This window comes from Apis dorsata, unplaced genomic scaffold, assembly GCF_000469605.1.
Source record: "Apis dorsata unplaced genomic scaffold, Apis dorsata 1.3 scaffold_220, whole genome shotgun sequence".
NCBI classification, from domain to species: Eukaryota; Metazoa; Arthropoda; class Insecta; order Hymenoptera; family Apidae; genus Apis; species Apis dorsata.
In genome coordinates, this window is record NW_006263502.1 from 247,579 (window position 1) to 270,745 (window position 23,167).

Below are 23,167 nucleotides of genomic sequence, written 5' to 3' on the forward strand. Positions count from 1 at the left end.
AGGGAGGCGGCTGCTAATCCAGTTTTAACGGCGGATCGAATCGATATCGGGGGCCGATTAACTAATTCTATAATTGGGGAGGGGAACAATGGGCGCGAGAACAGCGTTGGCGGTAAAATAAATTTCACAATTAAAATTACGGCGGACGCGCGCGGATCGTGTACACGTTAATTGCGTCGAGTCGAGTAATAACGCGAAATTAATTACCCGTTAACCCGGCTTGGCCGATCCGATCAAATTATACCCGGGTTACATGGTGAACACGTACCGTTTATGAAACTTGTTAATTACACGTTTGTGAGGGGATGGAGGGATAAGGGCTTGTTCCATCGTTTTATGTTTACATGTGCTCGTAGATGCTCGTTGAATAGGAATATTCAATATTTTAGGAGATCGGATAATTTTAAATTATTCATATGGTCTTAACTATTTTTAATATGAGCACGTTTTTAATATTCGTTTCTTTTCTTATTGAAACACAATATGTGTATTTTATATGTTTATATGTTTATATTTATGAAATAATTCAATATTCGTAAGGATATATTCAAGTATTCTATTTAGAAAGAAATCTAAAAAATTCAATTCTCTGATTAAATTCATTTATCTAAAGCAATGGAATTTGAATAAAGATTAATTTACAAATTATTATTGGTTCAAAGAAAAATCTGGAAGAAAAATTGGCATATTATTTGCAATAAACGATATCGAAATCAATTCGAACAAATCTACAATAATTCCCCTCCCTTCGAAATATCAAAGAGATACGTGAAATGAAAATTCATTCGAACTGAAACGATGCGTTAATTCGCCGATTCTATCCTCATCTCTGGATGAAAAATATCTCTGGAATATATCCCCAATCAACCGTATTCGCGAGAATCCATCGTTCGAGTCGGAAATCCTGGAACGATCACGAAGCAAAGGGTTGCTCGTATCATTTCCGCTCTCTCCTCGTAAGTAATTATCCGAGGGTTGATGCAGCAACCAAGAGATAGTTAGCACGAAAGGCATTCCTTATTCCTCCCGCGAGATCGTTTTCCGAATTAATGCATAGCTCGTGGCTGGAATGGTAGCCACGGTTTGCTCGGTCCAGTCCGCGAGAATGAATTACCTGGAAAACTGGGGGTTGCGCGGGGGTGGCGAGCTGGCAGCCAGAGGACGCTCGACTTTTCAGAACCAATTATCGACTCCTATCTCTCCTCCTCTTTCATTAAATTCGAATTAAGGAGGAACCTACGATTTTCCACTCTGTGCACCATCTTTGATTTCATCGTATTTTTCACGAGAGCAGAAGGAATTAAGTATGAAATAATGGTGGTGTGATATGATATTTTTTTTTATGTGATTTTTAAAAAGAAATTACACTGCAGAGCATCAATTATTCGAATTATCGAATTGTTCATGGAATCGAAGCATGCATGTATTTATCCAGTTTACAATTATTTGTTGAATACGAGAATATTACTTGTAATTTGAAATGTAATGTATGTTATGAAAAATATATAATTTATAATTTATTAAATAATCGATGCATCGATCGTTTTTTTGACTTTATTTATGTATGAATTATTCAAAGATTCGAAACTTGATATTAACTTGACAATTAATAATTGATAAGTAATTGAATAATAAATATAATATTATTTAATAATGTTTATCATTTAATCAACGAATAACAACAAATGAATAATATTGTTGTTATTTATTAAATAATATTAATTATTGTTGAAGTAAATTCGTATTATAATGAAAAATTTATTATTATTTGAGTTGCTCTACTTCATTTGTTTCCATAAAGAGTTTTATTCACGCCCAAGAATATTCTCATTTTTAATTATTAATAATCAAAAAACACAATTTCAATTTTTGTCGCATTTATTCTCCCAGCTTGCAATTTTCCTCGAATTTTTATTATTAAGAAAATTCATTCCCTAAATTTTCCAATCGCTCATATCTTGAAATGAAAAGATCTTCGATCTAAAGTTTCGAAAGTTTTCTTTTTTTTTTTCGTTCGAACATTGTCGCATTCTATCGTTTCGCAACTTTCTTTTTTATTTTGGTATCGCTATACACCGAGAAAACACACGTGAAAACATACGCTTGTAAATCGGCTCTGTCGATTCACGGATGAAAAATATTTTTCGTCGCATCCCCACTTTTTTATCCCTTCGCAACACGGATGGAAGAACGAGGTAGAAAAAAAAAGTTGCCCGCTTTGAGCGAGCCTCGCCGGTTGTTCCGAGAGAAAACGCTTCACGAATCTGTTATTTCATCGAGGATAAAAACGAAGAAGAAATTAGAAGGATTAGGGAGGGGAGCCGCTTTCCTCCCCGGCTCGTCGTTTGCAAGCAGTCGCAAGCTTGCGAAATAACTCGAACGAGAATATCCTCGTTAGAGGCTTCCACAGGTTTCTTCTTACATAACGTGTACTTGTTACTGTGGATGGCTCGTTAAACGGAGACTTGGTACAATATTGATGTTCCACAATAAATGTTACGAGATTTATGACGTATTGGAGAAATTTATTTTCAGATAAAAATTTTGTCTTTTTTTTTCTTTCTAAAGAATCCAGATCATCGGTCTTTCTTTAGAAGAACTTATTCTTTACGCGAGATATACAGAACCGAGGGTAAAGACATTAAACCGTTTATGTCTTGACCGAGCTGTTAGCGAGATCGTTTTCATAAAGTGAATCGATTCGATATTATATGTAATTTTGATAGCAATCGTTAAATCTTTTAGTACTGTTGCACGTATCAACTATTATTTTCTTATGCCTATTTTAGAATTTATTTTTTCTTTTTATTTTAAGCGTGTAAATTATTTAAACAATTGATCTTTTAAATATTTTCACTCTTTCTTCTCTTATTATTGATTGTTTACTACTTAATATTTAGTATAGATCACAGTAACATCAACTAATTCTTTTTCTTTCTGTTTCATTAATAATTTTTTATTTTTTATCTCAAAATATAATCAAAATCAACTCTTCTCTCTCATACGCATTTAAAATTTTCAAATTTTCCAATAAAAATTCGTAATTTCAATGACGTTTCTTTCATTTTATCTCTTCTTATTTTTATTTTTTTATTTTATTCTTTTTTCTTCACTTTTCTTATTTTTTATTAAGTTAAGGACGATAGTTAGACGCATATTAATCGTACTCGGATACTCTCGCGTCGGTTTTCAACGAAACAAAACGACACGGAGAATATAAACCCATGGAAATGAAATGAAATAGTTATCTCCGATCGGCCATGCGTATGTTACTGGCATTCTATCAAACTTTATCTGGGCGGGAGATATAAACGCGAACTCGCGTAAATATGCCAGTAAGTGGTGAATATCCGATGGGATGGCGTGTTCTGGTGAACCGTGTACAACGATCAGATTCATGGCTAAATTTCTACCCTAAAATTATATTATCGTGGAAAGAACAAACGGAAATTAACCACCTCCGGCAAAATCGTGCTGTTTACAACCATCCATGTATCCAGAATTGATTTTATATAAGGTTTATCAAACTTTGTCTTTTACCCTTCCATTTTTTGTTCAATTTTAATTCATAAAATTTTAATCTATCGTTTGATAAACGAGATATATTTTATTTTATTTGACAGAATAGATTTAAAATGGTGATGGTTTTAACTTAAAAAATATATAAAATATTTGTTATAGAAGAAATTTCAAAAATTGATCGATTTGAAGCAAAATTTACTGAAATATACATATAATATAATAATCCATATTTAAAGATTATCTTGTCACTTTGCTCGTACAATTTCACGGGGGATGAAAAACGAAGATTCGTACGATCCACGTTGATAGAAGAGAAGAACACGCATTTCAATCGTTTTTCTATTTTCGTTTTAGCCCTTTCTATCCCTCTGACATCTTTACTATATACGATCGATAATACATTGGAATATATTTACGATGTAACGATTGAGAATGCATCGGGGAGAACAGGGTTGAAACGAGACCGGAATTTTTGCATAAATGGCCTCGTGAGATATTCTTTTTATAAAAGGGCGCGAAAAATCGAACGATTTATTTTTATTTCGTGAGAGTGTAAAAATGATTTTTCTATTGTCTCTATGAGAAGATTTCAATTTTCATTTAATTGTATATAATAAATATATCTTCAATTTACGTTCTAAATTTATTTTTAAAATTATTTATGTTGTTTTGAAGTTATATGTAAAATTATATATATATATAATTTATTTCAGGTAAAATTCAATCTAATTGTTTTGCATAGTTTCTATTATTCCAATCGAATCGATTTATTTGCAATCCATTAAAATAATTTCTCGTCCAACTATAAACCAACGTCAAATTCAAAAAAAAAAAAAAAAATCAACAAAAATAAACTTAACGTGTTTTTCCTCTGTGGTCAACGTATGTACGTCTCTTTCAGTGATTTACACAACGAGTTATAAACGGTTAGTTCCGGATAAATTTTTTTTTTTTTTCACTGACTGTTTATGTCCCATTGTTCTTTTTTTTTGTCATATCCTCTGTTTCGCGCTCTTCCATGAACCCGAGCGTTCAAGCGAGGTGATAACAGCTGGCCCAGTAAATCAATTCTTTCTTTTTTTTCTCTCACCACTACTCACAGCTGTCACGTTGACAATCTACGTTGGAAAAAGGGTGAAAGATCATTTTCAAACATCAAAATATGTCTGTTAACGAGATTGAAAAATTTGAGCATCGATAAATCCTTCCATCCATATTTTTCCTTTTGATGTAAATTCATCCAAAAATTAATTCGATTTGTAAAAGAAAATTTAATATGCCATATCTGAGAGATATTTTTTTAATTCATACCATCAATCAAATGTATACAATCGTGGTCAAATTCTAAGATTGGAACGAAAGATGAAAACTTCTAACGAATTAAAACATACACATACTTGCTCCAAGATACTAATAACTCGATTTCTAATAAAACTAAAATATTCGATACAAATCATTTCTTGTAAGTGCAAGTAAATTTTTAATCAAAATCGTTATCGTGCAAGGTATCAAAACAACCCTTATCTAACCCCCTTCGATCATAACCATAACGTCTTCCACTTTCACATGATTTCCACGATTCGTATAGATCGCACTTAACCCAGGAGAATTTAAATATACCAAATAAAGATCAAAGATATTCAAATACACGTTTCCTTCTTTCGAAACTTTAATCTCAATAATGCATACACGAAACATTCTCCCCCGCAATTCTTATAACAAAGAGATATCACAAAGATTATTACCGCGTTAATAATCGTAAATACAATTACGCGAATCCCGTAATTGCGAATGAGAGATATTTTATCCTCCCGGCGATAAAATAATGGTTTTACGAACGTATGCGCGAAACGCATCGCGAAAAGCACGTGGTCACGTGGTTGAAAGCCACGAAGGATTAATAAATCGTTGGAGAGGAAGCGGAGATTTCGAAATCTGGCCTCTCGAGCCCACCCCCTCGCGCGCGTTCCATCCCACCCCTCGCCCAACTTATGAAATTCAAACGCGCGCACCCCCTCTCCCCCGTGCCGGGCATTATTTTCATACATCACAGTTTGCCCTCCCGTTATAACGTCATGTACATAACGTACTATGTAATATGTATTAACTTACGTTAAGGGTATACGTACTATTACTCGGAGCCTCCTATTATCATTTATAGTGACACAGTCATGCCACCCGGGGGAGCACGATATAATGTACAAAGTATATTAACAGGAGGTGGGTATATATATATATATGTATATACATATGTATATATATATATATATATGTACATATATATATCGACCCAACACTGTATAAAGTAGTATATTGGGACATCGATAACGCATGCTGATATCTATCGAATATTCATATCGCGTCGTGCGTTTATTCCTGGCGGCCACCGCCACCGATAATTCCACCGTTACAAAGTGTCACGAGGTTTGTTCCCGGATACGCGTTATAGGGAGGGCGTTTTTGTTTCTCGCGATCGTTTTCAATTTGAATAATTGTTATTCACGGGAAATTCGAGTATCGAGTTGGACGGTGGAATTATATATGAAAAAGGGGAGGGTAATTTTAGGGGTCTCGTTTGTTGGATTTCGAACGAAGGGAATTTTTAATGGTTAGAATTTGGGGGAGGGAGGGAATGCTGTAATTTTGAATTGTTGGAATTTGGATATTTGGAATTGTGGAAAAGAAAAATGGCTTTTCGAGGATTTTTAAAGGAGGATTGGATTTTGAATAGGAATATTGAAATTTTTAATTGATTTGAATTAATTTTTTTAGATTTAAATTAATTAATCAGAGGATTTGGATATAGTTGAATCATGAAAATAAGATGTTTTTTGAAAAATTTTCAGAGGATAATGATAATAAACTGTTAATATTGAATTTGATATATTGAAAATATAACTTAATTTGAATTAAATTATTCTATTTCAGAGAGGAATTTCTTTGAATAATTTTGGTCCAATCAAAATTTTATTTTCTTTTCTCCAATTCGTGAAGTATATTCTCTACGTTCAAATCGATATTAACAAATTAAAAATTAAAAAATACTTCTGAAGTTTAAAATATTTCTTTGAAATATTTAATACATTCAAATTTTGTATGATAGAATCGAAACGAAGTGAATAATAATACGATGGAAATAAGTGTAAAAAATTACGTTGAAATGAATAAAACAACTTGCAACGTGATCGTTTCAGAGCATTTATGACTTGGTGTTTCATTATTCAAATCTCCTCGACAGAGATTCTTGCTTTATCATTGGCATCTACGTATAATCGTACATTTACATATTTATATCCACTTCGATTGTACGTATATTTCATTGAGAATTTCAAGTAGATCCTCTTTAATTATTAAAATCGACGTGTAATGAAATTCATTTTTCAATGAAATTCTTTTTATTAAATTTATAAAATTTATTACAATATACATACAACGAAATATTATCAATTTTGAAATTTCATCAAGTGCAAGTGTGAGGAAAATTAACACATTTTTAAATATATAAATTCACGTTAATACACGTTGTATTAACAAATTTCAATTTAATTTAATTAAAACATAAATATTTAATTTCCTTCTTTAATTTAAAACTTTTCTGTGAAATTCGTAATAGCTAGAATTATCGAATGTTAACTTTATTATAACAGCAATTAATCTTTTTAATTTTAATCCTATTTATTGACAATATTATTTCAATATTTCCCAATCTTGCTCTCAATTTAATAAAAATTACTTTCCTTTCAAAACTGAAACTCAATATTCATTTCATAATTTCGTTTTATATAGTTACACTTTTTCTTCGAAGAAAAAAAGAGTTATACGCGCAATTGACGCCAATAACGAGCTGAAACGATGTCAAACTCGTTCCAACGGAATCATTCCTCGTCGTACAATGCCGCGTTTGCCTTTACGACCACGCACTTCCGTCCGAGCTGTATATCTTGTTACAACCCATTCTGGCTTAAGACAGACCAATCAACTTGCTCGTGCACGCGGTCGCAATTGGTTAAAATTAATGTTGCTAGTTTACCCTCATGATTACGACTGATATTCTACGCTCTTCGAGCCAACCGTCGTTTGAAAACTAATCGTTTTTAATCGGTCTTAATCAACGGGGCCAACTGAAGGTTCCTAAGGGTAAAGACCTGTCGAGGAATTATTATTTATTTACCCCGTTCCTTTATCGAGGTTATTGTCCTCTTAATCTGTCAATTTTAATTTTTAAACACTTGCTTTTCTTCTTCGAAATATGAAATTTTCTAACTTGCTTGGAATTTTTTTCTCAATCATTTAAATAATAATTATAATTTATCAAATTTGAGAAATAAGAGAAAGAGATTTTTTTATCGAATTTTATTAATTTTATTTATTGAAAAAATAAATGTCCAGGTTTAATTTAAAATTCCAAGACTTCCAGATCATAAAATCGGAATCATAAAAGTGAAAAATAAAATTTCCAAAATCTTTCGTTCGGATTATCCACCGTTGTGTTCCTCTGTAACATTCCCCTCGCATAATTTATAATAGTTCTCGATATCTCAACCGATCTATTCTATTTCCGGCTCCTGACAGTTAGTCAAAGAATTTTCGTTCGACGATTTTCAGAAAAGGGAGGATATAACCGTTGGAAATTTGAAGGCGCGATGTATAATACGGTCATGACGGATTTTCCGGTGGCAAGCGGCCGAGAAAGACTCAATTTCCTCTTTCGAGCTGCCTTCCTTTGCCTCCGTTAAAACTAGTTTCAAATGCAATCAGAATAGACAGCGAGTTGCTGTTGCTCATTAAGCGAGTTAGCGAAATTGTGGATTCTTCGGGGTTACAATGAAACTTCCTCGCCAACCCGTAATAGCAGCCCAACAAAGCGACTGAATCTCCTTTCATATTTACATTTTTATCTCGTTATAACGTTGTTAATCCATTTGTGTAAATATTTAATTTCGGGAACACGAATTAAACGAACGTTTTCACCGAGGTATCTTTCGAAAAATGAAATATCGAGCAGCGTAAAAGGTGTAGCATGTTTTGCGAAATGGTGTTTACGTTTTAAAAGGATACAAGATATCATTTATTTTCATAAATGAACGTATCACACACAAACACGTGTCGATATCGATAATATTGGGATGAATAGTGTTTATGGAATGAAAACTTTGTTTTTTCGTTTCACTTCAGCCTTTCTCGACTATTTCGTTCGTTTTTGATCGAAATGGCACGGATCAATAATTTATTTCGGAGTTAAAACACGTAATAAATTTGCCTAAAATTCTTCCAAGATTCTTACCTTCTTGCTTTTAAATCTCTCCATCGAACAAAATCTACTTCCAACTTCATCTCGCAATTCTATCTTGATTTCTTCAAGAGCATCTATCATCAACCCCCGAAAACGACAGCGAAAAGACTCGAAATTTCTTCCTCTCTCGCGAGGAATTTTTTTCATCCGCTCAGAAAAACAGGGAAACGAAGAGTTACGAAGCAACAATGGAACAAAGTCGTCTCGAAACGTTGGAATGCCCACGTTCAATTAGCGTCGCCACGAACGAGGGCGTTGGATGGAGTGAGTGCCATCGCTTGAGAAAGGCTCGTTAGGCCGAAAAACCGGAAAGGGCTGGGTTTAAAACGGCGTCGTATATAGACGTCGTAAACGAAGATGACGAGGGACGGGGCAGCTTCGTCTTCGAGGCGACGAAGCCGCGACTCATCACGGTTGCCCACTTGACATCCCGCCCCCACGTCTGGCTGCTCCCTACAGACTCCCTGCTGCTAGTGTATAATACTTGGTAAATGCTTGGTAATTAATGACGAATGAAGTTTCTTTGAAACAGATGCTTTGCTTTCTTACATTCAAATTTTTCGTTTGGAAGTTGACGAGGAATAAATGTGGATATTTGAAGAGAAATATATTTGAGAAAATATCGAGAATGGATGCTTCTATCGTGTTATTCAATGAATAATTTATGAATTTTTTTTTTAGAAGAGATAAATGTGAATATTTAAAGATGTTTGAAAGTTATATTTGAAAAAATAAAATTTTTTTAAAAAAGCCAAGAAGCTCTTTTCTCATAATCGTTAAAATCTTTATAGATTCGAAAGTAATCGGAATATCTTTTTAAAATTCTCCAAGAAATCAAGCTAGAGCGACTCAAAAATTCGAAATATATTCTATAATTTTTTTCCATCGTAATCTAACGGAAACCAGGATTCACGGTAAATCGTCTAATCTTTCTAAAACCAACCGAAATTCACCCGCAACCCCTTAGCAGCGTACCACGGTTTTACTTCTCACGGAAATCCCTTCCGTAGTAGTCCATAAATCGTTGTTCGCGTATCGCTCGATTTAACCAGGAATTTATCCTCCCGTTTCTGAAACGATCGTGTAAAAAAGGAACGGAGAGGATCGGATCCGAGCGAAGAAGAAAAATTCAAATACATACATAGAGAGAGAAAAAAAAAAGAAAAAGAAAAAGAAAAAGAAAGAAACGGGAAAAAATCGAAAGAGATAAATTGAAAAAGCAAGAAGAAAAGGAGGAAGGACGTTGAATCTAGTGGCAATATGGCGCGAATCGACGAGCACACGAAACATGCGAAATGAACGGGGCGCGAGTCCGTTTTCAATAAAGCCTAGCGGCTGCCTGTCGAATTTATTACACGTTTAATTAGTGAACAAATAACACGATTAACGAGGAACGGCCTGCACGCGATAGTTTGCGACGGGGTGGAAAAACCTCGCCACTGGTGTGTTGGAAAACTGTTGCGCGAGAAAAATGGCTGCCGTATTTTTGTCGAGGCATCAAGAAGGGAAAAAAAAAAATGGCAAACGGCTAATTGCTTGGTGGATTTTTAACGATATTTTTGAACCCGTTGCTATAGATCTTTGGGAAAAGAAACGCAATTATTGTTCTCTATTTCTCGATTTAATAATTTTCCATTTTAAAGAATATTCGAATTTTTATTTGATAGAAGATTATTTCTAGATAAAGTTTCTTAGAGGAAAAAGTAATAAGAATTTAGATAAGCCTGATCGTTTAAATTCGAATTATATATTTTAAAAAGCAATAAAAAAAATATTAAAAGTTACAACATTGTCTAAAAATTGATCGACGAAACTTTAATTTTTGGATTCGAAGAAACAACTTTTGAGACAACTGTTAATAGAACAATCCAAATAAATTCTGCATATAAATTTCACGTATTGGAAACTAAGTAGGTTTCCCAAATCCATCCCTTGCGCATATAAACACGCACGCAAAGCCTTAGGGGTCCTTAATCAAGCAAGCAACGAACGGTGGTCGTTCAGTGACAGACACTAGCTGAGAACATGGCTTTCAGCTGCTCCGTCCATTGTCCTCCCGTCTCGTTCCGCCTCGTCGCGTGGCATGTTAATTAATCCGCTAATTATTAAACTAATTGCCGGCTTAATTGGCTCGCGAGAAACCCACTCCTCATCGAGCCTGATCTTGGTCTTAAGAACGAAGGAGGCGAAACAAGAAGGGGCTCCACTATGTGGAGAGACAAAAGGGATGAAATGGGGAAAAAAAATAGCCATTAACTGGTATTAGCCAGTACAACGTCATTGTCATTTGACTAAACATGTAAAACATGTAAAACACGATTGTTGCACAGTGTTATTTGTAAATAAGATATTTTTCTTTCATCGAGGATTTGTATTGTATTGATTTTATTTGAGATTATTATCAAATTGGATGTGTTGTTCAGAAATGAATATTTTTATTTTTTAATATAAAAGAAAAAGAAAGGAAAATTAAACGAGTAACTTTCGTAATGAGATAGTTTTATTTATAATGGGATCTAAAATTATTTCTATCTTTTTTCCTAAGTGATATTATTGAACTGTGTAATTCTCAACTGTTAGAGATTGGTCAACGCGTGTGTTTGTTGTTATATATCTTGGAGCAGTAACAGACTGCTCATGTATGGGGTTAATAGGCAGTGGTATATACAATTTACTCTCTCTCTCTGGCCAATCTCTTGCAAGTTAGAATTGCCTACAAATTATAAGATTAAAAGATTTTGATTCTGATGCAATATTTTTTTCTATTTCTGAATCTGTCTCCATTGAATAATTATACAGTATGTGCTTAGAAGAAGTTTAAGTGGAAGCTGAAAAATGAAAATTTGAAAAGATAACTACTAGAGATCGTGCCATTCATGTCTCATTATTGCGGAATTGGAATTTACTTTGATTAATTGCATTACTCGTTATAACTTGGAAACTATCTATATTCTCTCCTCTAATTTCTCATCCTTATAAGATATTCCATATTTCATTCTATGCTATTAAATTATAATTACATTGTTCATATTACTATGTTATGAAGAATCTGTTTATTAGATTATTTAGATTATTTTATTTTATTTTAATTTATAAACCTAACCCTTTATTTTAATTTATAAACTATATATAATTGAACGTGACTGATGATTTTTTCAAGAATCGTTAAATCGAATATATAATAATATATTTAATGTATATAGACTACTGTCAAAAATTTTATAGAAATTTTAGATCTAGCACAATTTTAAGTATCTAACTAACTGCTTTTTAAGATCGGCCACGAGACTGGTTGTGCCAGGCGTCGCCATTGTAACGAGCTTTAGCTGCTCCATCTAGGGTACTCGATCTCGATAGCAACTTACGTTTCGATTCAAGAAGGGAGATCTTGCGAACGAGTTAACGTTGCCTTTGTTCAGCCTCTGTGATCGGTTTTGTATAGGCTTTTGCTATAAGATTCTTAAGTTTCTAAGGGCAGAAAGAGCTTCGTTCAAATATTATATATTTGTTATACTTAATAAAGGATATATTATAGATACTTGATACGATGATTTCTTAAGGGTATATACGAGGTCTCGTTGAATTAACAATACCTTCTTACGATAAGCCATGAATAGTCTATCGTGGTATTTGATATATGACTGTTCTCAATTGTTAACGATCGTTTTCATCCTAACAACAATGCACTTAGACTTAACTCTCCACGAACTCTCATTGTGTGATTGGACTACCGATGGAATCGTATAATTCAAAAAATAATTTACAATACTTGATAAAAGAAATTTCGAAAAATTATTGTAAAATATCGTTGCTTCTTTATCACGTATATGTACCAATAGTTGATATATTTAGACTTAACTCTTCACGAACTCTCATTGTGCGATTGGACTATCGATGGAATCGTATAATTCAAAAAATAATTCACAATACTTGATAAAAGAAAAATTATTGTAAAATATCGTTGCTTCTTTATCATGTATATGTACCATCTTCAAACGGTATATATGAATCATAAATAGTCGATTTAACACTTTATGAGCGTTGTTCAATTCAATCGATGGCGACAATTTTATAGATGATATTGTCCATGACTTCGATTAATGGCGCGTGTATAAGATATTCGAGAACAACACAGCGTGGATGTAACAATTGAATTTTCACGATTGAGTATGATAGAAATGTCGATATTGAATTTTTTATCAATGGAAAAGATGAAGAGCGATCAGAGCGGAAAAGGTAATTTTAAACAGAGTCGCATGATTATCGCGAATGGCCCCGTTTGAACCGTCCTATACAACGTGTGCTAACGCGATCGAGATATTGTTTCAATCGTGCACGCAGAGGATCGATGGAAAAAATCAACGGATTAACAAGTTCCATCAATAAACTCTCGCACGCAATCCCGTATCAAATATTGCCCTGTAAAAGCGCGCGGATAATATCTGACAGAATTCGAAACTATGTTTGACGAAGTTCAAATGAACTTGATGAATTCGTCAGGCGTGGAAAAAAAATATCCCCTTTCTTTCTCTCCTCGTTTTCGAAAGAATAAAAGTAATTCTCATAGCGAATAAATTTATAACTCGTCAAAGATAGAAGAAATTTTACAAAGAAATTTTAATTCTTGACAATATTTTATCAAGATCGATAATTTATATAGCTCGTGCTAGTAACAACAACAACAAGCGAACAACAACAACGATATTTTTCAAGGCTGCTCGAGTAAGGCAGGTAGAATTTCGTCCAAAATTCACTCACGCACATTTTCACCAACGCCACACCATTCGCTCTCGCCAATTCGAGAAGCGTTCCATAGAAGCGTCGCTGACGAGCTTCGAGCCATGGTCGAAACATCGTCAAAACATAGAGAACAAAACGAAAGCGGAAAAAAGGGTAGAAAAAAGAGAGAGAGAGGGAGAAAGAAACAAAAGAGGATCGAAACGTATCAAAATTTCAGATACGCCCTAGATCCCGGACCTCTTCACAGAGGAAAAAGAGAGGCGGCATTGTGCCTGGCATTCGCCACGAGGAAGCTCACGATTCACCTTGCATAATGCAATAACTTGTCTCGACGAGCGGCGAGCGCACAAATGAAACAAAAGAATCGGTCGCTGGTATTTTTCTGTTTGCGTTCAGACGAAAAAAAGAGAAGAAGAAAAAGAAATAGAAAAGAAAAACGAGAAAATGAGCGGGGAGGGGGAGAGACAGGTGGTGGAGGAAGAGGAGGGGAACACTCGAAAAACCCCTGAAAAGGGGGAATCCACCCCTGTGCGCGTATCGCGGCCTAACCAAAGGGGGGTTCTGTTGCACACGCCCTATTGTATCGTGGTTAACTGCTGCTTGCCACGACATAAAGCGATTCAAAAGACAACGAATTATTTAAAATGGCTCGTTAAATTGTTCCCCGAAGCCGTCGAACCGAAGCGTTTTGTCGTTTATTAAGTGGGAGAAAGATTGTCGCAAGCTTGAGGATCGAGGGTTGTTGTTGGAGCTCGTTGAAAAGTTGTTGGAGACTTTTTGGAAACCTTTTGTATGCTTTTTCTTCTTTTTCTTCTTTTTTTTTTTTTTTGTTTTAATTCTGTTCTTTATTTGAGAGGAAAGTGAAGGGTTTTTTGCATTGGTCTTTTTTATTTAAGGATTGAATAAAATTTTGCATAATTATTTGGGATATTTGTGCGACTGAATTGAAGATAAAAGATATTTTGTTTTTTCCTTTATTTATTATTCTAGATTTATTTGATTTAATAAACTAATTGTAGCAAATTTGTATTCTTGTAATATTTGTATTTATTTTTGTTTCGATAAAAAATTTTTTAGATCAATTTCATACGAATGTTATTTTTATTTAACTGTATGATATTCTGTTTATTTTTGCATCTTTTTTTAAACTAATTAAAAATAAATTAAGTAGGAAATCTTATTAAGTTTATCGACACGATTGAATTCATTTGATTTTTAACAAAATTTGAGTCGTATAAAAGAAAGATGACACGATATCGAATCTTTCAATGAAAATCAAAAAACGCGTAGATATTTCATCAATTTTCACATAGAACTGTCATTGCAAATAGAACATATCGATGAGATGGAACAAATCGGTCGCTCTGGACCTTTCGATCATGATGCTTCGTGGAAAGCAATCTAACTTGTCACGTTATTAATTTTTAAACACTAACCTCTACACTGTATTTCCGTATATACAGTTCAACACGTTTATTGATTCAACAGTTTGTGATCAATTATTCGTTGTGGCGAAACAAAATGGATGCACCTGTCACTTCGAATCAACCGATATTTTGCGAACGCGATTTTCTTGGATTATGTCAATCATAATGTGCGTTATGAATCTTTTATTATTTTTACGAGATACAAAAGCGAATACGAATTGACATGTGAAATCATTCGTGATATTTAATTATGCAAGAAAAATGTTTTGATATTTATTCTTAAAATAAATGGGAGAATGACGAAATAAAAGAACTATAAATCGAGTTATGATTTCTTGAAAATTTCAATATTTATTTCGAAAATTAAGAAAATTAAAAAAATTTGATTCTCAATAAAATTCCATATAAAAAAGAAATCGATTAGTGAGTGATTCTTATAAGACTATTTAATTCATTTGCTTACAACGTTTAAAATAGGAAAGAATAGATTTTTTAAGAAAATTCAAATCAAAATCGTTATCTGATTCACACTTTTATAAAAAAAAATTTTAATTATCATCTAGGAGGAGATATTTTAATTTATAATCACGAAAAAGATTTCTTTCTTTTATTAAGCTCTACGAAATTAATTTCATATTTGAGAAACTGGTCAGTTCGATTTATTTTTCAACAGATGTCTGATTTCCTTGTCAATAAATATTTAATACGTTCGGCTTTATTTCGTGCGCGTTGCTTCCAATCAGTAAAAGAGGAGGAAGCTCGTTTGTGAATGCAAAGTACCTTCTCAAACTTTTATCACGTTGGATTAAAAAACTACCTCGAATTTACAATTCGTAAGCGGAATTTTCTTCAAAAAATGTACCGTGAAAACAATTGAGAGAAGCGAAGCCAAAAAACGAAATATATCTATATTTTTAAATTTTTAACACTTTTATTACATTTGAGAAAGAGTTTAGATATTGTACAAATAAAAATAAAATTTTAAAAGCAAATAAATAGATACTTGATTATTTTTGTACAATAATTACTTGGAATAATAATTTTAATTTATAATTTCCTTAATCCATGATATAGATAATTTATATCTATAATATTCGAGAGGCTGATCATATTGCAGAAAATTTCATTAAATTATTCATAACAAATGTTATTTTACTTTCATCGAGGCGATGAATAATTAAAAGATATTTTGTAAACGTTATCAATATTTAAGACGAGAGATATAATAAAAAGAACAAGGAATGCAAAGTTACGATACCGTTGGATGAGCCTCGATTTTCAAGAAAAATCAACGTTGAGTGGCCGCGGTTCTAGATTGGTGCACTTGACTGAAAACGTTTCGTAAAGCTTTGCCGTGGACGTGAAAAGTTTTCGAAGTCGAAAGTTACCGCAACTCGTAGAAAATACATCTTTGTGTTTAACTTTTCTTCTGAACCTTGCAATAATCTACGTGTCAGACTGATTTGATCCCGGCCAACTTTTAGATGCATAATATAAACCGCGAATTAAATTTCTTTCCTCGAAGTCCCTCTTCAACATTTTTATCCTTTGAATAGATTTTGAAAAATTAGAAACTTTGATTAATTGAAATATCCTGTGAAATCTAGAATTTTTTCAAACTTCTGATGCAAACTTAAATTACAATTTTAAGTAAACAATCAACATTCTTTTATTCGTTTGTTTTTTATCTTTCAAACGTGTCTCATCACGAATATATTAATTATCTCTTAGCATTTTTTTCCCTTAATATCGAACTTTTATTCTCTATCGTATTACATTTTCTTCTTAAAATTAATATTGACTTTTTTAATCGTTGAAAAATTCCCGTTTCAAAATAAATAAAACCTATTCGCGTCGACTCGTAAACAGGGAGCAAAGATCTCTAGCGATTCACGCTATAAGAGATTCAACAGTTCCGCGAAAATGTTCGAAAGATTGCAGTCGTGTGGAACAATCACGGATTTACGATCGTTTTATTCCCTCCAAATAACTATTTTATTTTCCTTCTTATTGATGAATTGTTGAAAGATTTGCCAAAGGGGAAAACGAAACTCGTAGTGGAAAAAGAAAAAATCTGTCCAAATGTATTACGTTTGAAATGAAAAATAATTTTCAAAACTTCATACGACATAATTTAAATTATATTTTAAAAAACATCTAAATATTCTTTCGTTCAAATATTTCACAATTTCATTTAACGAAATATAAAAAAGTTAAAAATTTTAAATATACAAAAGAACGAAAAACCCTTCTCTTTCCCCCCCACAATCCTATTCAAAATTTCGTTTTCAAAATCCTTATTATCGGTATAATAATCATTTATCATTCGAAAATACTTCGCTCATTGCCAACTAATTCTTCTCGCCGATCCCAAACAACCCATTCTCATTTTCACAACTTTCGCGCAATCTCAAAAATGAATATTCGCTAGCAGAAACAATAAATCGGCCATTCCCCCGTTTAATGGCTCGAACGCCGCCTTCGACGCCTTTCACGCAATCATTTCGTCCCGATTCCACCCCACCAACCCTTGGAAAGAGGATAATTCCGCTTGTTCACGGTTTTATCGTGTCCGTTCGCGGTTCGACTCGTGTGCCAAGCGCATGACAAATTCGCACGATCTGGAAATCATTCACGAATTCTACTACTTCGCCGCTTTTGCTCGTGTCTCGAATACCGGATGCCATCTCCATTCCCTATTCCATCGCCATCTTCCACTCCCTTCCTCTTCACGCGCTGCTACGTGTATCTCTCTCTCTCTATCTCTATCTCTATCTCTCTGTCTCTTTTTTTCTCTTTTTATCTCTTTCTCGTTTCGATTGCGAACGACGCGAACGACGGATCCGGTTATTGTTTTAAGTGGCACGTAGTTGGCTCGCGATTTGACGTGGAACGAGTATTACGATCTCGAGGAATATCGTTTTTTGGCCACTGAATTCTTTCTTCGATGGAAAAGGGAATGGGGGAAGGGGTGATGGGAACGATCCGAGTTGAGATTGATGAGGGTTATTCGGTTGGTTTGGAATTTTAGCAGAATTTTATCAGTTTCGAATTTTTGGTTTCCTTTCATTGCGCATTTTTTTTATATGTTGCGAAAAATTGGTAAAAAACTTTTTTAACGAGATGATTATTTCGTTTATTCGAAATCACAAAAGCAGAAATTGTATAATATACAACAATGGCAAAAATTTATCAATGGTGTGCACGTTTCTGAAGAAAAATCGATCAGGATCTTTTGATTGATTTTTATTATAAAAAAAAAAAAAAAAAAAATTGAATTTTCTAGACGAGAACGATAAGAAACATTTTGACGTTTTCCTTTTTGTAGATGTTCGTACTAAAAATCGAATACGATAATAACAATAATTAGAACCTCGCCCCAATCGGCAATTTTCAACGGTGCTTGAAAAATTAACGCAAAATCAACGCCCTCTAATTAAGCAATCAAATATTCTCTCGAATACGGCGAAAACTTATCAAACGGCGCGACAAAGGAATACAAATTTCACAATCGATTCCATGCGAAAATATTGCCGTTTTACGGCGTACAACCACTCGAAAAATGTTCGATTGCATTTTCGAGGACGATAATTATACAAACGCATGGCCGGATCGGATATTTTTAATTAGCCAGCTATTTGCCACGCTTGCTCGACGAAGCGGCGATAAACAAATTAATGCGACCGTGTTAAAAACATTCGTTTGGTAGAGAGAGAATGAGAAGGGGCGGGAGGGAGAGGAAATTACTCCCTTGTAGGGATTCGAGGTTTCTCTCTTTTTTTTTTTTTTTTTTTTTCAACACCTACCCATTACACCAATAATTGCTATTTTTTTTTTCCACACCCAGTCGACCGGCAAATGGAGTTCGACTAGCTTTCTCTGTAAACTTTTTCGACGCTTGTTTACGCGACAGGCCAACTGGACAAATTCTGTCGTATTTTTCACGCTGTCGTTCGTTAAATGAACGAGAAGACTTTTCGCTTGCTTTGAATATTCTTCGTTGATTTGTGTGATAATCTCTTTTTTTCTTTTTTTTTTTTCATATATATTTGAAAACAGTGTGTATCCAATCTAATACTCTTGCAGAAATTCTCTTTCATATAATTTGAGCAATTTTGAATCGTTTAAAGTTGTGGAGAAAGAACGTGATTTAAAGAACAAAGGGTTCAATTTAATCCAAATATAATGGACCAAATAAAGAAATAAGTAATTGGTATTGCATTCAGTGTATTAAGTAATATAAGTTTGAATAAAATTGATAGTTAGGTTTAAAAGTAAAATAGTGATTTAAACTTGTGGTGGACTAAATTTTTGTTTTTTGAATAATTCCTGACATCGATGTCAAAAGAAAAAGTGATCGATGCGACGATATATCAACTATATATACTGGAATCATAAAATTCTAGATTCTAAGATTTATCTTCCATCACTAATATCCCACTTTTACTTCCAAAAGAATCCTCTTTTTCCTTCCATTTCTCTCCATTACTAATTCCAAGAAAAAACTCCACGATTCCATTTCTTCCTATTTCCAAATTCTTCTTCTTTCTTTCTCTCTCTCTACTTTTGTCCATGATTTCAAAAAGATATTTCCTCTCCGCCACTAATTCCAACTTTTAATTCCCCATTTCAAAAATTTTGCCTCTACTAATTCCAAAAACAAATGTACAAATCTTCTTTTTTTCAGGCTCGTCCATCCATCTCCGCAGGATAGACGTGCCGAGTATAGCCGACCCGAGGTGGGAAAAAGTGGCGCTGAGATGCGAGTACGATCTGGACGGCGAGGAATTGTACTCCGTGAAGTGGTACAAGGATGGCGCGGAGTTCTTCAGGTTTATGCCCGGCTCGAGGCCGCCCGGTCGTGATTTTCAGCTGGAAGGGGTGTACGTGGACGTGAACAAGAGCGATAGCAAACAAGTGACGCTGTTGGGACAGGCGAACAATCGGAGAGGTTTGTATAGATCCTCGATTCCCTCTCTTTACACAATTTAAGCGATAGTTGGTCGTGCGTGCACGACGTGGATGGTGTTTTGCCTGCGATATCGCGAGGTCTTCGAGAAGGATTCACGCGGGTTCGAGGTCGACAGAGAGAGTCGTGCGCGAGGATCGAATCGTAAATCGTGTGAAGAGTGTTTTTTCAGAGCAAAGCTTTCGGGAGCTTTGAGACTGTTTCTTTTTTTTCTTTGCAAATGGACATTATTTTGAGAGTGATTGTCCAATTGTCCATAGAGAAACGAGAGAAAGAAAGAGAGAGAGAGTTTTATTTTAATTTTAAGATGGATTTGTGAACTGAGAGGAGGTTAGTTAAGTGGAAATATTGAGAGAAAAGTGAAAGATGTGCAATTTGCAGACGAATTATGCGGTTTAATCTGCTTGATAAATTATTAATGAATGAAGTCTGGAGATGTATGTTTTTGAGATGTATTAGTATTAGTTTTGCGCTTTTGAACAGGATTTTTAATTATTTTTGTAATCAATACTGAAAATAATTCATTCATTTTCCGTTTTTAAGATTATGAAATAATTTTGATTGTGATTTTTTTTTTTAATTTTTAATTTTTTATAAAGATTTGTTTGAATATTAGAATTTTCAGAATAATATTCCTTTAGTAGTAACTTCTTCTCTTCATGATACATCTTTTCTTTCAAAATACCATCCCCTTAAATATATCACAGTTTCTAAAGAAGTCTCTACATCCAACTACACTATATAAATTTACACATTTTAAGTTAAAATTCAATCATTGTCAAACTTATCTTCTTCGTTCTCTCTTCACTTTAATCTAACTAATTTTAACTTTTTCCCAAGATAAAAAAATACCACAACAAAGATAAAAAAATAAGAATTTTCTTCAAATTTGTAAAAAAAAAAATCCTGAAGATTCTCTCCCAATTTCAAATTAAAATCGAAACAACAACTCCGCGAGATTTTCCCAACTTGTACCGAGAGAATGATGAAAGTTAACGGGGTAGTTGAAATTTCGCTTAAATAACCAATGAACTTTCCTTCTTGTGAACGAGACTGGCCCCTATTAAATTTCTATTCTCGCCCATTTTTCACTGTTCCACAGGGATCCACGCTATTTCACATCTTTCGTAAAATTTCTAATCTTCGAGGCTTCTAAAAATAACCGATCTAACTTTGTTAATTCATTAACGATGATCTTTGAAATAAATTTTCAAGGGAGAGAATAAGTCTTATTGTTTTTGATTTCAACTCTGTTCATCGATGATGATTCTTTATATAATATTAGGAATAGCATTTTATTAATTTTGGGAGAGAGGGGTAATTTTGCATCGAAGAATATTTTTTTTAAGTTTCTATAAATGGAAGTTTCTCGTTAAAAGAAAAGAATTTTTGATTAATTATAATGTTTTAAAGATTATTGTATCGTGAATAGATCACATTGTTAATTATTCGTTAAAATTCATACGATTCTCGAAAATCAATTTACTCTAAGATAGTTAAGAATCACTAATTGCAGATAATTGAAATAAATACATATTTAATGTATAGAACTTCAGTGCTTCTCAATTTTTAAATAACAAATTATCCCAAATGATATTTTTTCATTTATCAAGAATCATTAAAACACTAATACTTCATTAAAATAATAATAATTAAAAATAATTAATCTTTTGAAGTGACTTCTTTTGAAATGGTAAATCTACAGATTGAGAAACCATTTATACGCTTTTTAAATCAAAATCTCACGAGAAGAACGGCGAAATTCGTGTTTAAATTCTTCATTAGAATCGTCTTCGTTGCGACGATTATGAACATTTTTTTCTGGAAGGAATTAGAGCATATTACAAGCGGTGAAAGAGCAGACTTTGTTTTGCAGCGTGATAACTTTATTTGAACAAAAAGTTTTTTTTTTGGAGATTCGTGCTGAATGAAGAATGGTTGAAGAGCGATTCATTTCGCCCAGATATTGTTTGTGCGGTTGGTAAGAATAAATTTTTGTTTGAATAGGGAAAAATTGGAAGGGCGTGTAAAAGAGAGAAAATATGAAGAGTGGAATGCGTTAAAAATTAATTCTTTAATCAATATTATTGCACGATTCTTTTTTCAACATATTAAAAATATATATTTCAAATGTTATCATAAAATATTAAACATTTTTTAGAATAAGCTTCCAAAGAGAGTTGTGGATTGAAATTAATTTATAACTATAATTGCTTAATGAATTATTTTTTTTTTTTTTAGTGGAAATTCTAAAGAAAATATTATACTTAAAGCTTAATAAAAATGTAAACTGAAAATATTATAATATGGAAAAAGAATTTAATTTTGATGATAGCGAAATTATTATTAATCGGATATAATAACAGTTTCATTCAATTTACTTATACTTTACTTACTTTAAATACCTTCTCTAATTATTATTCAGTGGATTAAGATTTTATTAACAGGGATAAAAAAGAATGAGAATATATTCTTTTTTCCAATTTAAATATTTCATTAAACGTACACTTTAATCTAGTCGACATCAGTGATGAAAATTTATTTCAATTTTTTTACTCATTAAATAATAAATCATATCATATTATTCAAATCTCTTATCTCTTTTCTTTTTTTTTTTAAATATATCCAACAACAACTATACTTATAAATACATTAATTTGTATTACAAATTACAACTAATACCTAAACAAGTATGCAATTATTCAAATTCATTATTTGAATCCGTATAATAATAATATCAATATTATTTCTCATAATACCTCGACCAAAGATGATTACCGTCCAAATCCAAGGATTAATTCGAAAAAAAAATAATAAAAATCGAAGCATTTCTTGCAAAAATAATTGGAAATAATTTACACGCGACAGTGAAGGTGAACCTTGTGGGGTTGTACGGGTGCGAGGTGTCCTCGGAGGGGCCGAATTTCCTCACGATCTTCGGCGAGGCAAACATGAGCTTGGCGATCCCCCCCAAGGAACGACCCACCCTCCGTGGCCTTCAACCCTCTTACGAGGCGGGCGAGACGCTCGAAGTGGAATGCAGCTCGGCGGCCAGCTACCCTCCGGCCCGGCTCGTCTTCATCCTCAACGGGAAAGAGGTGAGGGAGGAAAGAAACAGTTTTATGAGAACGTACGGCTATTAGAGCCTGGAGAGACATTCGCCAACTTTAGAATTCCTGATTGTACCCGCCGTCGCAAAAAAAAAAAAAAAAACGA

At 33.3% G+C, this 23,167-nt stretch overlaps 1 protein-coding gene across 1 annotated transcript in view; it reads left to right on the plus strand.

Annotated features, from left to right (window-relative positions):
- The window catches only part of LOC102673647, an 80,927-nt gene that overhangs the window by 54,991 nt on the left and 2,769 nt on the right, over positions 1-23,167 (plus strand). The window contains exons 2-3 of the mRNA XM_006615243.2: positions 19,670-19,933; positions 22,820-23,049. Coding sequence (XP_006615306.1) covers positions 19,670-19,933; positions 22,820-23,049 — 494 coding nt within the window. The remainder of the gene's footprint in view (positions 1-19,669; positions 19,934-22,819; positions 23,050-23,167) is intronic.